The sequence below is a fragment of the Erinaceus europaeus genome, chromosome 12 (assembly GCF_950295315.1).
Source record: "Erinaceus europaeus chromosome 12, mEriEur2.1, whole genome shotgun sequence".
In the NCBI taxonomy this organism is placed as follows: domain Eukaryota; kingdom Metazoa; phylum Chordata; class Mammalia; order Eulipotyphla; family Erinaceidae; genus Erinaceus; species Erinaceus europaeus.
Window position 1 is genome coordinate 22,922,110 of NC_080173.1, and position 17,372 is coordinate 22,939,481.

The 17,372-nt window shown below is 41.9% G+C and overlaps 1 protein-coding gene across 16 annotated transcripts in view; it reads right to left on the reverse strand.

The window, feature by feature from the left end:
* Positions 1-17,372, reverse strand: part of SLC25A26 (solute carrier family 25 member 26) — a 138,990-nt gene that overhangs the window by 615 nt on the left and 121,003 nt on the right. For 9 of the 16 annotated variants that reach the window (XM_060202923.1, XM_060202922.1, XM_060202920.1 and 6 more), the window contains 4 exons: positions 16,966-17,035; positions 6,564-6,628; positions 5,374-5,447; positions 5,002-5,057 (listed from right to left, as the gene is read on the reverse strand). In XM_060202923.1, coding sequence (XP_060058906.1) covers positions 5,002-5,057; positions 5,374-5,447; positions 6,564-6,628; positions 16,966-17,035 — 265 coding nt within the window. The remainder of the gene's footprint in view (positions 1-5,001; positions 5,058-5,373; positions 5,448-6,563; positions 6,629-16,965; positions 17,036-17,372) is intronic. The other 7 variants (XM_060202930.1, XM_060202925.1, XM_060202924.1 and 4 more) reach the window with 4 other exon arrangements.

The following is a 17,372-nucleotide window of genomic DNA, read 5'->3' on the forward strand; positions in this document are numbered from 1 at the left end:
CAAGTTAAATCATTTATCAAGAAATAATAACTAGGGCTAGGCAGTTGGACACCCTGTTGAGCACACAGGTTAATATGCTCAAGGAGCCAGGTTCTCACCTGCAAGAGGGAAACTTCACATGTGACGTAGTGCTGCAGGAGTCTCTCCCCTTTCATTTCTATGTCTCTATCCAATAAATACTTAGAAAGAAAATAGTAACTGACCCTACCAGAATTTTTTTTTTTTTTGTCTTTCAGAGATGTTGAATTGACTTTTTAATAAAGGGGTTGGAGGGCAGGAGCCACTTTGGAAAGGTGGCCTCTTCTCCTGGGGATTTGATCACGTTTTACCCTTAAAGTCCCACAACCGTGATGCTACATTAGACAACAGAATCCTCACGGACTTGCCTGCCCTCTTCCCCCCTGTACTGAAGGAGACAGACAGCAGGAGGGAGCAGCACCTTCACACAAGCTCATCCCCAGCACAAAAGAAGGCCTGGTCACTATCAAAGTTCCAACTTTACAATGACTAAAGAAATTCTATGTAAAAGAACACTTAACCGGGATGTAAATTGAGGGTTTGTTCTCCAAAAACCTTCCTGTGCCTATGCAGAGGTTACTTGTCGACCATTATTCCTCATGCTAATGGTGACAATAGAAACTACGAAGCACACCCCTCCCCAAGATGGGTTTTTTTTTTTTTTTTAAGATTTTATTTATTGATTGATGAGAAAGAACCAGACATCACTCTGGTACATGTGCTGCCAGGGCTTGAACTCAGGACCTCACGCTTGAGAGTCCAGTACTTTATCCACTGCACCACCTCCTGGACCACCCCAAGATGGTTTTTTTAAGAAGGGAATCTGGGAGCCAGTTGGTGACACATCCAGTTGAGCTGACATTATTACCATGCACGAGGACACGGGTTCAAGCCCCACTCCCCACCTGCAGGAGAGACACTTTACAAGCAGTGAAGCAGATCTGCAGGTGTCTTTCCCTTCCCTCTCAATTTATCTCTGCCCTATCAAGTGAAATAGATGAAAAAAAAAAAAGTTAAACTGGCTGCAGGGTAGATTCATAGTGTGGGCACCAAGCCCCAGTGGTAATCATGGTGACGAGTAAAAAAGAAAAGAATCTAACCAAGAAAGCATACGAAACAGCCCTAGAGCTGGCTGTACAGGTTGCACGCTAGACAGACAAGGCAGGACTAGGTCCTCAACTTTTTCTGCAGAGTTGGATTCCAAAAGATAGTTTTTTTGGGGGGTCTGGTGGTGGTGTACTTGGTTAAATTCACAGGTTGCTATGCATAAGGCCCTAGGTTTAAGTTCCTGATCCCCACCTGCAGGGTGGAAGCTTCACAAGCGATGAAGCAAATACTGCAAGTATCTCTGTGTCTCGTTCTCCCTCTCCTCTCAAATTCTTTCTGTACTATTTAAAAAAGGGGGAAATGACCACCAGGAGCAGTGGATTAGTCGTATAGGCACAGAGCCCCAGTGAAAACCCTAGAGGCAATTGGGGGTGGGAGGTGGGAACAGGCCTAGTCTTTTTTTTTTTAGCCAGGGTATTACTTTTATAAACAGAGAAACAAAAATACAAAATCAAAAAAAGAGTGGATTTACAAGTTAAAAGCCCCTAGATCCAGTTTAGGGAAGAAAACAGTCAAGTCATGTCAGTATTCTTTAAGATATGGGGGGGTTTGTGACGAGTTAAATGGTAAATGAGAAACAAGAAGGGAGGATCCCTGCTGCCTCACTCCCACTGGCCTGGCTGCTTCCTTTCCACACAACCACTGGGAAAAGCCACCTTGCCTCTGTGTGAAGGGAGCACTCAGCACGTTTTAAAATTTATTTATTCCTTTTTTGTTGCCTTTGTTGTTGTTATTGATGATGTTGTTGTTGGACAGGACAGAGAGAAATGGAGAGAGGAGGAGAAGACAGAGAGGGGAGAGAAAGATAGACACCTGCAGACCTGCTTCACCACCTGTGAAGTGACTCCCCTGCAGGTGGGGAGCCGAGGGCTCGAACCGAGATCCTTATGCTTTGTGCCACTTTGCGCTCCGCTACCGCCCAACTCCCCACTTAGCACTTCTGAGAATAGGAATGAGGGGGACTTTACAGTAGCTTTGTGGGGCCCAAAATCATTAAGTAAAATACTACACATAAAAATAAGAACTTGTCTAGAAGTAATGGTGAAAATTCTATGGCAGACCACAGTGCACTTGTAAGAAGAAAGCTGCTAAGCTCACATCATGCCAATCGTTTCTGCATGAGGTGGTCCTGTGGGTGCAGAAACTCCTAAGTTACTACACTGCGGTCACTGAGTCCTGGCCTGGAAAGCACCTAAGGAGAAGGATGCTGAGCAAGACCACACAATTCTCGCTCCTCTGCCATCCTACAGATATTTCAAGCCAGCGTCTTATTCAGCTTTTGCTACTAATGAGCTCAGCTGCTCCTGGCAAGAAGCAGATGGAAGCAGTTTATGGTTTCACTAGATGACAACTGAATCTATTAACATAATTACAGCTTTAAAGTAAAGCAATTTGTACAGTGAGTGCCCCAACCAGACCTGGAAGTAAAGACTTGTGAGTAGAACAGGGCTATGTTATAGGGACCACAGATCAAATGCGATAACAAACTAAGTACATTTAGCATTTGTCTTGACAAATGGATACCAGTAGGTGTAAGTCATTACACAAACACACACACACCCAAAAAAAAGAAAAGAAAAAGAAAGAAAAGCAAAGCTGGCTGAGAGAAGAGAAAATGAATGGAAGGGGCAGCATGGGGGTAAACTGGCTTTCCTTCAACTTTTTAAACCTTTCCCTTCAACTCTTGCATTAGAGGACTGGTGCACATATTACCATGCCTAAGGACCCAGGTTCAACCTCCATCCCCCACCTGCAGGAGATAAGCTTCATGAGTGGTGAAGCAGGTCTGCAGGTGTCTCTCTCTCCATCTCTGTCCCCCCACTCCCAATTTCTCTCTGTCAGATGGAAGGGAGGTGGTCACCAGGAGCTGTAGATTCAATGTGCAGGCACGGAGGCCCAACAATAACCCTGGTGGGGGAAAAAAAAAGGGGGGGGCAAGTGGGTTTTTTACTTTGGAAAAAACAGTCTGCCTCAGAACATGCATTCCAAATATGTGCCTGAGCATGGTTCTTCCCATGTATGCCAAAACAGAGAAAGCAAAATGTCACTACATTCATTTATCCTGAGAGGTCAGCACCATTTCACTTACCTGTCCAGCAACTCAACTACCTAGTGAATGGGACAGGTGTGCTCCTGGGTGGTGCCAACAGGGACAAGTGCATAGAAATAGCAGCAGCAAGGGGAAGAGCACTCAGGCCACAGGGACCACTGCTCACAACTACTGCTTGACACTTGTAGGGTCTTTTGCTTGCTTTTTTGTTACAGTTCTATTGACAAACTATCTGTTGTAGCACATTAATAGGAAGTTAATGAACACTGTTCAGTCTTAAGTGATAAGCTCGGCTGCCTGGAACACTAAGGATCACACTATGCATACTAATGAAGAGCCCAACACCGACAAGTTTCTAGAAGATAAGCAGAAATCCTATTTACCTTTCTGGGGCTGACAGTGGAGTCAGGAGGCCCTGGGCATGCTCTGACACACCCTGCCCCTCCATAAACCTCCAGTGTCACTTAGTGAAATGCCGTCAAGTATTCGCCACAAGTGGGATAGGGAAGAAAGAGCTCATCTCAACCACCTACTCCAGGAAATTCCCTTTCTACACACTTTCAGTGAACAGTTTTGCTAGTAATACCACACCCATACATCACTCTTCCTCAGGAATGGCAGGAGAGTGGAAGGGAGCTCATCACCTACTCAGTGCTGGACCAAATGTCACCACAGAATCTAATGTTCACAGGGGCAAACTACACACTCAACAGCTTGGCTTTATGAGCTAAAAAAAAAAAAAAAAAAAACACTGCATACAACATCTCTCTGTGTGGCCTGACCACTAGTGGAAACTCTAGAAAGCCTTTCACCTTCTACTAAGTTGCTTTACATTTCATTTTATATTGCCATTTCTTTGTTCAGTGGGTAACTGGTGTTTAAATCAATGTGCTTCAGCTATGAGCAGCCAGATTCTTACTTCTCCACAATGTATCAGTCATATGTGGCTGACGTGTAGCGCCCCTCCTTACTCAAGTATTTATTTATTGTGGCTCCAGGGATTTGCATATGAAGAACTCCTCTACTCCTGGGCCAAGATTTGTTTCTTTTTATTTCAGATACAGAGGGAGAGAGAAACCATAGCTATACAAGCTACACCCATGTGGTACCTAGATTCAAACCTGGGGCCTTGAGTGTGGAAAGGCATGTACTCTTTCCAGCCAGCCATCTCTTGACCCTATTCCTTTCTTTTAAACCCAAACTCCGTTCAGAGTTCCTAGTCCTTCAAGCAAACAGCACCAATCCATTAAAGTAATTATACCCAACAAAGTCAATCCAACATTACCCCCTTCGAAGACTTCCAGCTAGAAATTCTGAATAGAGGGTGGGGCCATTTTCATGCAAAAAGCATTTTTGGGGGACCCAGACCAGCTTGCTTCCTACTCTCCAGATCATCCACTAGCTTAAATAAAAGCCTGCAAATGAGGAGTCAGATGGTAGCGCAGCAGGTTGAGCGCAGTTGGCACAAAGTGCGAGGACCGGTTCCTTACAAAGTGTAAGGATCCCGGTTCCAGCCCCCGGCTCCTCACCTGCAGGGTGGTCACTTCACAGGCGGTGAAGCAGGTCTGCGGGTGTCTACCTTTCTCTCCCCCTCCTCTCTCCATTTCTCTCTGTCCTATCCAAAAATGATGACATCAACAACAGTAATAACTACAACAACAATAAAAAAAGGGCAACAAAAGGGAATAAATATTAAAAAAAAAAAAAAAGGCTGCTAGATGCAAAGTTCCAGTTAAATGGTGAGCACTGCTGGGTTGAGGAGGTGGTACCGCTGCAGCTTGGCTGTTTACACCTGACAAACCCTGCCACCGGCTTTAGACACTCACTGTAAGGACCTTGTTGCTTTATGCTTTCTCGGGAATATTCCTGGCAGCAGAGGGTTCTGTGAGAAAACGCAAAATTTCACATTATCTGTACAGATCCCAACATTTAAAGATTTACTAGGGCATACAGTAAAAGCAACTGTTAAAGCAGAATTTGAGGGAGCTTTTCAGAACATGATGCTAGATATGTGAGGCACTCAGCTAACAATACAGAACAGTGGTTTTAAGTGAGGTGTCACTATGCTATGTTGAAAAAGAAAGATACCCCAACCAAGACATAAGCAGAAGAAAGGAAACTGTTTCTCCACGTTGGCCTAAAGAAAGAAGGGTCAGCTGAGCAGTGGAAGGCAGCTGAGCATCCCTTCCTGTCCTTACCCTGGCAGTCCCTGCGTCCGCCAGACCCCATGCAGGGCTGAGAGCACATTCCCACTCGCAGTGCTGGAACCAGCCTGAGTGAAAAGACAACAGAGAAATCCACTCTCTTAACAGGCTTCACAACTCACAGTTGCTACTAGATATGCTCAGATGCATGGCTCCCTAATGCTCTAAGCTTGAACAGTTTCAAAGAGACTGGATAGCTTTTTGGATACCAGGACTCGTGGGTTTGAGAGACTTGATTCTCAGGACCTGGTTCCCCAGGGAAACCTTCATCAGGCCTCTGCCACAGAAGGAGCTGCTTCTCTCTACCAAACTGTAAGCACAGTTCACCTAGAGAATTCATATACAAACTCTCAACAGGAAATGGAATGGAAACAGTATTAACTGACTTAAGAAGGATGGGGACTAGTCAGTATAAATGGTACACTTCTGAGCCTTAGTTAAGTAGGTAGTAAGCACATTTAGTAAAAAGCACTATGTTTCATTTAATATGTGAGTGGTATTCTTAGGTCTGACCCTGCCAATCTCCATACTGGCATTCTGCCCTTATTTGGTCCACTTTCCCACGAGGGCCTGCCTTGGTATTTTTTGTTTTGATCCAGATATATCTATAGCATTCCCTGAAACCTCAGTCTAGCTTAAAAAAAAAAAGATTACTTTTTGTGAAATGGTTTAAACAATCCTGACGAATGTCCTATTTCATCCAGTTAGGACTTAAATTCAGTCTCTTGCGTTTACATGGTTTAGAACAGGTCACTTCTTTTGAGGCTCAGCTCTGCTGCCAGTATAAATAGAGATTATCTGAAAATAGTGTGATCAGTTAGTGCCCCCCCCACCAGTTTACATAATGCAAGTAAAAGTGATTCTGAAAAAGATACTATGTAGATACCAGTCACTACAGTTACTGTGGGTACTGCTCTGATCTCTGGCTTCTGGTGATTTGGGAGAACTGAATGTGGGACTTTGGACTCTCAGGTATGAAAGTCTTTTTGCATAACCATTATGCTATCTCCACTCCTCTGTCCATGGCAGTTTCACTGGCAGGCAGCACAAGGTGCTATCACAACTATGTGCTAGACCTTTTTTTGTTTTGTTTGCTTTTTTTGCTTTCTCCTCTACTTTAAGCCTTAGTGCTAAGGAATACAAGCATCTGTTACACGTCTACATTGCTTTGATTCATCACTTACTTTTGCCAACATGATTCTTGTTTTTGCTACATCCAGAGGCGTGGTGACTGCAGCTGCAAATCCACCTGTGCATATAAAAACACCCGGCACACAAAGGAGTATTGTTTACTGTATCACATGGTTGTTTGACTATTGTGATTTTATTACTTCTTGTAACTGCCCACATCACTTCTTTATCATTATGCCCCCCTGCTTGGCTGGCTCAGAAATAGGGTGTGCACATACAAAATCTTCATCCACAACTGTGTCCCTCCCTCCCTAAAAACTGAGAGGAGGCAGAGAGAGTGTGAAAGAGACCACAAGTACCAAAGCTTCCTTCAGTGCCTGGGCTGTGCACATGGCAAAGCAGCACACTAGCCAAGTAAGTCATTTCCCCAACCATACTGTTATCATTAGAACTGCATGTAAGAGACAAGATAATGCTTTATACACTCACATTAAAAAAAAAAAAAAAAAAAAAACCTCACAAAATTGCTTGTTCTTGTGTGGAGCAACAAAATTGCTTGCTCTTGTGTGGGGCAGCAAACAAACCCACATCCCTCTAACCCTGCCTCCCCATATCTACCTGAAGACACAAGAAGTCAGTCTTGGCTCAACAGGTATTCTGCCTTACGGTGGGTGAGTGACCTTTCTGCCATCTTTCATCTCCTCCTCACTTACCATTGGCCCTCAATGCTATTTTTTAAAAATCAAGGAATGTTATAAGAGTTCATAAAGGCAAACAAGAATTAGAGGACTTGTCTCTCTTAAACAGAAATCAGTGTTAATCCCTTACTGACTATAGTACAAAAGTGTACTTTTGACCTCAAAAGGCCTTTAGGAGACAGAATCAATACAGCCCATTGGGCTTTCTATAAAGATTCGTCTTCCACAAGCTATGGTGAAATGAGAAATTTTACTTTAATTTTTTTAAATATTTTATTTATTTATTAGAAATATAGAGGGAGAGAGAGAGAGAAAAAGAACCAGACATCACTCTGGTATGTGTGCTGCCGGGGACTGAACTCAGGACCTCATGCTTGAGAGTCCAATGCTTTATCCACTGCGCCACCTCCCGGACCACAAAATTTTTTTATTATCTTTATTTATTCATTTATTGGAGAGAGACATTCAGAAATCAACAGAGAGGGGAGATAGAGAGGAAAAGAGACAGAGAGACACCTGCAGCACTGCTTCACCACCTGAAAAGCTACCCCCTTGTGCACTGTAACATGTGCGCTCAACCAGGTGTGCCACCAGCCAGCCCCTGGGCAGTTTGATAATGGTGAAATGGAACACGTCTAAGAAGGATGCTCCCGGAATGGCTCTCCTCTCCAAGTTCTGTTGGCATCTGGACAAAAAAGGTATCTGATCTCTGTCAAATATTTTTCTGGGGGCAGGGCAGCAGCGCACTGGATTAAGCGCACATAGTGTGAAGTGCAAGGACCCATACAAGGATTTGGGTTCAAGCCTCTGGCTCTCCACCTGCAGGGGGTCGCTTCACAAGTGGTGAAGCAGGTCTGTGGGTATCTATCGTTCTCTCCCTCTCTGCCTTCCCCTCCTTTCACAATTTCTCTCTGTCCTACACAACAACAATTAAAAAAAAAAAAAGATAGCCATCAGGAGCAGTGGATTCGTGGTGCAGGCACCAAGCCCCATCGATAACCCTGGAGGCCATATATATATATATAAATAAACATTTTGCTGCACTAAGATCATTATATAGAAGCTCCTCCAGAATGGTGGCACTTTTGAAAGATGTTCCCATTTATACATGTATGTTCCATTACTAGTTATCCATGAATGACATACTTCAAGGCTAAAGAGTCTCAGGGAACATGATTGACTACTGAAGCCCTATGCTTTAGTCACCATCATGCTATGAATATGGCCTACATTTCCCTCCAGATTCACAACTTACCTAAGTTTCAAAAACTAGCTAAAATATAACTGGAAAAAAATGTGGCCTCAATCCTGAAAACTTAATTTCAATTATTTTGAACCATATATATAGTCTTCCTTAAAAGAGCAGACATACTTTTTCTATATTGAAAGGTATCCACTTAGGAATACTTCCCATCAATTAAAAATAAGAGTGTCCTACAAGATAGGCTGAGTAAGTTCTCAACTTCACTAAGGGGATCCTTGAAACTCACATGAAGTGAAATAACGTGTAGTGAAATATTCTCAAATAACAATACTCAATCAAGGGCCTGCAATACTCTATTATCCCATGCTTCATAGAGATACTGAAACTTACAGTGCTTAAACTCATATTTTACATAGTGAGATTTGAACTTGTCTCTCTGAACCCAGAATCTACTTAGCTGAATCTTCTAATGGCTGCAGGATTATTTATCTCTGTCTCCATCAGGTGTCACAGCTCTGGGCCAGCTTTTCCAGAAAGAGACAGACAGACAGATGAAGGAAGGATGGAAAGACACTATGGCACCCAAATTTCCCTTTGGCCTGTGCCTTAGGGACTGGGCTTGAATCTTGGTCACTCATGGCAAAGCAGGCATCTTCCTAGGACAGCTACCTTGCTGGCTGTTGGCCTGGAGATTTTTTTTTTTTTTTGCCTCCAGGGTTATTTCTGGGGCATGGTGCCTGCACCACGAATCCACTGCTCCTAGTGACCATTTTTCCCCCTTTGTTGCCCTTGTTGTTTTATCATCATTGTGGTTATTATTGTTGTTGTTGCTGTCATTGGATAGGAAAGAGAGAAACCGAGAGAGGAGGGGAGATAGAGAGGGGGGAGAGAAAGACAGACACCTGCAGACCTGCTCCACCGCCTGTGAAGTGTCTCCCCTACAGGTGGGGAGCCAGGGGCTTGTGTGCTTAACCCGCTGCGCTACCGTCCCACTCCCGGCCTGGAAATTTTTAACTGTAAAACAGAAACAGCAATTTGATACAGGAATTAAATATCTAGAATATCAGCTGGCTCACACTCTTGCTCACAGTGATTAGTTCTCTTCTGGAAAGGCAAAGGCAGTGCTGCAAGTTTCTGTTATGTCTCTAGCCAAGCACATGCAACAGGCTCTCCAAAAGATGCCTCAATTTATGAAATGATTGTTGCAACTTGTCCTCTGAAAAGTAGCTAGTGTTTGTCCTTACTGTATCTGGCAGGTTGGGACTACTCCAGGCACTCCGATAATTTACCACACCTGCAGAGCTATTAGTACTACTCTGCTTTAGTGATGGCTTACCCAGGCCACTGAGAGAACAACAGAGCTGGGACGCAGAAAATGGTGCTTTTTCACTGCCTGATCACTGAGACACAGAAGATAAAATATACCCTATTCAGAAGTATGCACAACATTTTCCTGTTTGAAAATGTTCACAAACTATTCTAAACCAACAAAAGGATGTAAAAGTTGACATCTGTTCCCTGTGTGACTACTCAAATATTTATGAGTCTCCTATGTTGAAAAAATTATTTGTCTTGTAATAAATTTCACTAATGCCAATCAAACTTATTTTGGTCATTAGCAAACATTCACTATTCCTTTGTAATGGATGGCTGCCAATATTCTTAGGTGTTTCTGTTGATGAGAGTTAATATGGTAAAATGTAAAGGCAAAAACATATATACTTAAATAGGTCCTAATTTTACTACCAGATGGAAACTGAATTTAAGAGAGTTTTAAATAAGCCAATCTGAATGTTTTCCAGTGCCAAAGATTGCTTTAATTCATCCCTCACAATGTCTTTATGAGAATAAAAGAAGAACTCGTGAAGACTGTGAACAGAACAACTGGTCAGAATGGGAGGGCAGCAGGAGACTTGTACTTTCAGTTAAAAGGTAATTGTTTTCTACATTTTACTCAAGAGAACTATAAAGTGCTGGCAATAAGTACAAGAAACACACAAACAGATCAGGCAAGAAGTAACTGCTGGCACGGCAACTGCAGACTTCCTTAATGCTCAGATCACACCTGAAACTATTTTATTTTTTGCCTCCAGGATTATTGCTGGGGCTTGGTGACTGCACTATGAATCCACTGTTCCTGGAGGTCATTTTTCCCATGTTGCTACTGTTGGATAGGACAGAGAGAAATCAAGAGAGGAGGGGAAGAGATAAGACACCTGCAGACTTGCTTCACTGCTTGCAAAGCAACCTCCCTGCAGGTGGGGAGCCAGGGGACTCGAACCGGGATGCTGGTTTTTGCACTTGGTGCCATGTGCATTTAACAAGCTGCGCTACTGCCCGGCCCCCTGAAACAATTTTCTACAAGCTCTACTAGTTTGGCTTTTTACTAAATGCTACACTGCCTTCTTTTTTGATTCATTAAGAGAACTAATTCTTTTTAGCTAAGTTCTATTTTATGAGAGAAGAGTGAGACACCCTGGATCATGGCTTAGCAATAACAGAGGCAGGGATTGAAGCTGGGGTGTCTAGGACGCCAAGTAGGCAGATTCTGTGCTCTAACAGTGTTTCGCTATCTCCCCAGTCTTAGATTATTTGCTTTCAGGACTAGATTCTGGGCAAGCTAGATCTGTACGACGGAACACCGTCGTCTGTATCCTCAAATAAAATTTTTTACCCTCTCCAGACTGACGGGTCCCCTTCCCGCAATAGGCCTAATGCGGACATCTCTAAGCAGCAGTAGTTAAGCAAGTGGCTCCCAGGCCAACTGTGTATTCCAGGCTTTCTCCTCCAGACTAGTCCCAGAGCAAGAAGACCACCTTTATAAGCCACTTGTGCATGATCTCCAAGTAAGGGTCCAGGCTTTGCTGGGTTTCCTGAGAATGATCACAACACACTTGTTTCTATGCTTTAAAGACTGCATCAGAAGGGCCAGGTGGTGGCAGACCTGGTTGACTGCACACATTACAGTGTGCAAGGACCTGGGTTCAAATCCCTGGCCCCCATCTGCAGAAGGGAAGCTTCACAAACAGTGAAGCAGAACTGCAGGTGTCTGCCTCTCTCCCTCTCTCTTAGCTGTCCCCTCTCAATTTATGTCTATCCAAAAATAAACATTAAATTTAAAATATGTAACATATTTGAAAAAGAAAGACTCCCCCCCAGGACTTTTCCTGCTAGCCACATGCCTTTATCCTATCCCACAATTATAAGCCTCTCTCTCTTCCTCTTCCTCTTCTCTTAGGGACTTTAAGTGGTTATTAGGAGAAAATGATTAAATGATACTAGAATACTTAATTGAGACTATAGTAGTAAATGTCACCATTAGCTAGCTAATTATGATTTTATGTTTAGAAGTTAACTATAATTGATGAAGTTGGCAATTTTTAAAAACTATTTTCCTAATTTAACTCCTAACCAGAAACCCAAGAGAACTTTTGAACTTGATAAGCCATCAATATCTCTAGTCTTACAGGACATTTTTGGATATTTGTGCCAAGAACTTTATTTAAAAAACAACAACAACAACAAAAAACCCCCTGCCTTTAAGACACCAAGTTGCAGATGCTACTATGATTCCATCCTGACTTCCCTGGGCAGCCAATGTGCCCCAGAACTTCACCCCTCCAGAGCTCTACCTCACTAAGGAAAGACAGAACAGGCAGGGGGTATGGATCGACCTGCCAACACCCACGTCCAGCAGAGAAGCAATTACAAAAGCCAGACCTCCCATCTTCTGTACCCCAAAAAGAATTTTGGTCCATACTCCGAGAAGCAGTATTAGGGGAAGATGCCCAGAGGGCTCTGAACTCCAACTCCCTCAGGATCTGGAGAGAGAAGAGGAAAAAAGGAAAGACATTTGGAAGTAGTAATGGGGGTGGGTGGCTGAACTGCATTAATCTTTGCTTTGGCTTCTATTGTTTACTTTCTGTAGTCTGTGACTTCATTTGCGAAAAGACTCTAGTGTGGCCTATACTCACACAACACAGCAACTGAAAAAAGATAGGACAGAAAAATACAAACCACACCAATAAAAAAAATGGTTAAATTGAGAGCAAATAAAACTGCTACCACAGTGAATCAAGACAGGAACCCAGAAAAAAATTCCAAGTAAACCAAAAGCAACTATAAATAAGGAGGATATCCAAACAAGTATTAAACTATTAACCACAGAAATGAGGACGACTATAGAGGAAAAGGCTATAATAGGGAAACAACAGATGAGAGTCCTCAAGGAAAATACCAGCTAACTCAAGGCAATTAGAGAACTGAAAACTGAAATAGCTGAGCTAGCAGGCCAACTAGCAGAACAAGCTAATCCTAATACTGTAACTGAACTGAAGAAGGAAGCTGAGGGAAGGGAAAGCAGATTAACAGAAGCAGAAAACAGAATTAGCCAGACAGAGGATGAGCTTGAGAACACTAAGAAGAAGGTAAAAGAACTAAAAAAGAGATTGAGAGACACTAGAAACAACAACAGAGACATGATCTCAAAAGAAGTAACATTCGCATAATTGGCCTACCAGAGGAAGAAAGAGAGGAAAGGGAAGTAAACATTAATATATACAGGAAATAATAGAGGAAAACTTGCCAACCCTAAACAACAGAAAGGACATTAAGATTCAAGAGGCCCAGAGAGTCCCCAAACAGAATCAACCCAGACCTGAAGACACCAAGACGCATCATAGTTACAATGAAAAGAAGTAAGGATAAAGAAAGGGTCCTAAAGGCTGCAAGAGAAAACAAGCAACAGTTAAAGGAGGCAACTATCACCAAGCTGCTCTGAAAGAGGTTCTAAAAGACCTCCTATAAACAAGAACATCAGCAAAATACTTGCCATATATCAGAGCAAATACAAAATTACTGAATGGCACTGCAATCAGTAATATTAGATCCACAATGTCAATAAATGTCAATGGCTTAAATTCACCCATTAAAGGCAAGGAGTGGGAGGATGGATCAGAAAACACAAAAAACACAACCCAACTATATGCTGCTTGCAAGAATCACAAGAAAATAGGAAAAAAAATAATATGTATATAGAAATAATAAGTGTAACCTTGGGAGAATCACTGCAGTTTCAATAGAGGGGATGGGGACACAGTACTCTGGTGGTGGGAATGGTGTGGAATTGTACCCGTCATTTTGTAAATCACTAATAAAAAATTAAAAATAAAAAATTAATAAAAAAAAAAACACAGGCAAAGAGGAGTGTCAAGGACAGCAAGAGGAGGGATCACTTAGAATGATTTAACCACGGGGAGCTTGGAAAAGCCCACGGGGAGGAGAAAGCTGAATTTCTGATTTAACGGTGATTTTTTTTCTTCACTGCCTTTATGGCTGTGTAAGGCCACAGAGGTTGAAAGTATAGTGATCATGTCAGATCTTAAAGGAGCTGCCCAAGATGGTTAATCATAATATTCATTTCTCTATACTGTGTCATGCACATTGTTGCATGAATATGTCACTCTTACAGAATATGTCACTTTTTCACAATCTGGAATCTTTGCAAATGATGATTATTTTTCAGAAAGATTTTAAAATAATAACCATGCTTTTCAAGAGCAACTTCAAAAAAATAGGATAAAAAGAAGAAATGCCTTTATTGTATATTATTTTTTGCTAAAATATACATACATACATATTACCCTAGAAACAATGAATTTTATGCAGACTTGGAACAAACTCCTTTACTTATCAGCATCTCCTCTTAATAAGAAAGATGTCTATTTTGGAGGAGATTTAGAATCTACAAGCTATTAGAGGAGAGGATCCTGTGATGTAACTATTTATATAGTAATAGTACTCTTCCAATGTAATTGGGAATACAGATTCTTGCAGTAATAGTTTTTCTTTTTAAAAAATATTTTTTATTGGGGCCAGGTGGTGGTGCACCTGGGTAAGTACACACATTACAGTGCACAAGGACCCAGGTTCAAGCCCCTAGTCCCCATCTGCAGGGGGAAAGTTTCACAAGTGGTGAAGCAGGGCTGCTGCAGGTGTCTCTCTGTCTCTCCCTTTCTATCTTCCACTCCCCTCTCAATTTTTTTTTCCTCCAGAGTTATTGCTGGGGCTCAGTGCCTGCACCACAAATCTATTGCTCCTAGAGGTTATTTTCCCCCTTTTTGTTGCCTTTTTAAAAAAAAATTGTTGTTGTGGTTATTATTATTCTTGTCATTGATGTCATTGTTGTTGGATAGGACAGAGAGAAATGGAGAGAGGAAGGGAAGACAGAGAGGGGGAGAGAAAGATAGACACCTGCAGATCTGCTCCACCACCTGTGAAGCAACCCCCCTGCAGGTGGGGAGCAGGGGCTCAAACCGGGATCTTTACATGCTACCGCCTGATTCCCTCCCCTCTCAATTTCTCTCTGTCTCTCCCTTTCTATCTTCCACTCCCCTCTCAATTTCTCTCTGTCTCTATTCAATAATAAAAATTTAAAAAATTAAAAAATTAAATTATATATATTTTTATTTATTATTGAATAAAGACAGAAAAGGAAAAGAGACAGCGAGAGAGACCTGCAGCCCTGTTTCAGCCTTTATGAAGCTGCATGCAGGTGAGGGACCAGGGAATTGAACTTGAGTCCTTCAGCACTGTAATGTGTGCACTTAAACAGGTTTGCCACTATTTGGCCTCAAAACACTTTTTCTTTTTCTGGATGTTGGCTTTTTTTTTGTTTCCTTTCTTTTTTATTATCAAAAAAGTAGTAACTCCTTTTATGTATCCAATTTAACAGAATACAAAAGATTAAGACAAAAGATTAAGATTAGGTTTATCCCTAAGATGACCCCCTCAAGTAGGATGGGGGCTGTTTTCACACTATTGGTAAGCTAACAGGTCCTCAGGAAAACCCCAGTCTCCTCAGCTGCAGGCAGGACAGCCATGACAACTTTGTAAATGGAACTGTGTGACCTGACCCAGATGTGTGACTATGGGTAAATCCTTTCCCAGCTGCTCCCCTTGCCCCCCACCACCACCCTCAGCCTATCACAGACAGCGCTGTGATAAACCCCTCAGTGAGTCACCATTACTGAAGGAGCCAGCCCATACGTCCCTCCTATACAGTGGGTTAAAAAGCTGCTCTTCTCCCCACACTAATGTAAGTGCTTAGTGCCTCTTACTGACATTATTCAGGAATAAAGGAATTCTAACAAATGTACATTTCCGTAACTGAAGCAACACATTTGTAAGCAAATCTTTTGCATTATCTACTTGAGTGAGACCAGAGAATGTATACTTATTTCAACACATGGAAGTTTTATGGTGTCATTAAATTTAAGAACTGACCTTCCTTACCCAGGATGACTACATTTCCATAATACTCAATTTGTCCCCAGGGGCCAAGAAGAATCAACAGTAACAAACAAACAAACAAAAAAGCACATTTCTTAAGGAATGGGGAATAAAGACTCCTGACCTCTGGAAAGCAAATCAAGACCACCTACTCATTGAACACGGTTAGTGACCATGTGTCATATGGAAATAATTATCAGTCACAGTCAATCTAAGCTGGCTTTGCCTCTAGAAGCAAGATTCTTATTTTGATGATAAATTCTACAAGTCAAATGTGTCCAATTATTACAAAGAACCCTACAAGATGTAAGCTTTCTCTTTCCCTAATTGTTACAAAAAAAAAAGTAAAACAATTATTTTCAAATAAAGTTGACACCTCAAGCTTACCCATATGCCTGCCGATTTACTGGATTTGCATTTACACAGTTTACAATTTTCTGAAAACTTCCCAAATTATTTCTAATTTACCTTTATTTGACATCCTGTCTATTTCCCTCAGACTGTGAAAGCTATCAATCATTAAATTCTTTAAAGTAATAGAGTTCTCATTAAAACCTCACTGGGAAATTCATAGGCCTCAGTGATACATGACATATTTCTTCCTCTAGCGTTTGCCCTTCTTCCGTAGCCAGTCAACAGCGTCAGGTTGAGCCTGATGTCTGCTTGTTGCTGGCTTTGAAAGTGACTGGGACAACATACTAGAGCATGTTGTCACTGTGCTCTTGGTTTTAATGTCTAGAAAATGCCCAGATGTTCCCATCCACATATTTTCTACAGAGCAGGTTAGCCTTTGGTGAGCTGTGGAGCAGCCTCTGCTCTCCCAACACTAGTTAATCTGCAGCACTGTCAAACATGTCACACGAACCATGAGTCACTGCCTTCTGCAGGAACTGCTTAACCCCCGCAAGCACTGCTCACGGCAGACAGCTGCACTGGGAGCCCTGCACCCACAGACAGGCTCTTCCCACAGAGAGCTTTATAAATCATCTTTAAGATAATCCAAGGGCCTGAGTGACGGTTTCAGTAAAGATAAAAAGAAAAATTTGTCAAAAACAAATTGGTTGTCTTTCAAGCTGACACCTTTCCATTTTTTTTTTTCCTCCTCTCCCTAAGACACTTTCATTTCTCAAGCAACTGGTAAAACTCTCTTCATCTAAACAATCTGGAATGCCTAAAGAATGTTGTTTTTGCATAGTTAATGTTTTCACATTTTTCTTTCCCTCTTTGGTCTTTCCCAGTATAATATAATATAATCCTTTGCACCTGCAAAAGCTCCACAGACTGCTGACTGCCAAGAATCCAACACATGATCTTGCCTCCAGGACCAGAGGGCCTGTGTTAAAGGAGAAAGAAAATACAAGTTATTAAATATTTGAATTTATCAGAACCTCCTGTGAGTTAGCTCTGGGGATGGGAACTTAAGTGAGAAGCTATTTTGGTGGAGTTCCTCACTGATGACATAAGTGATTTTCCCAAGGACTTAAATGCTTTCTAAAATAAGATAAAAAAATAAATAAAATAAAATAAAAAGAAGAAGAAAAGGAAAAAAAGTGATAGCTACATTCACGTGTCAGGGCGATACACATACATACACATTTGTGTATGTGTACAGGTCAAATTAAAGACATAACAATTTAAATGCTTTCAACATAATTCTGAGCACATTAATT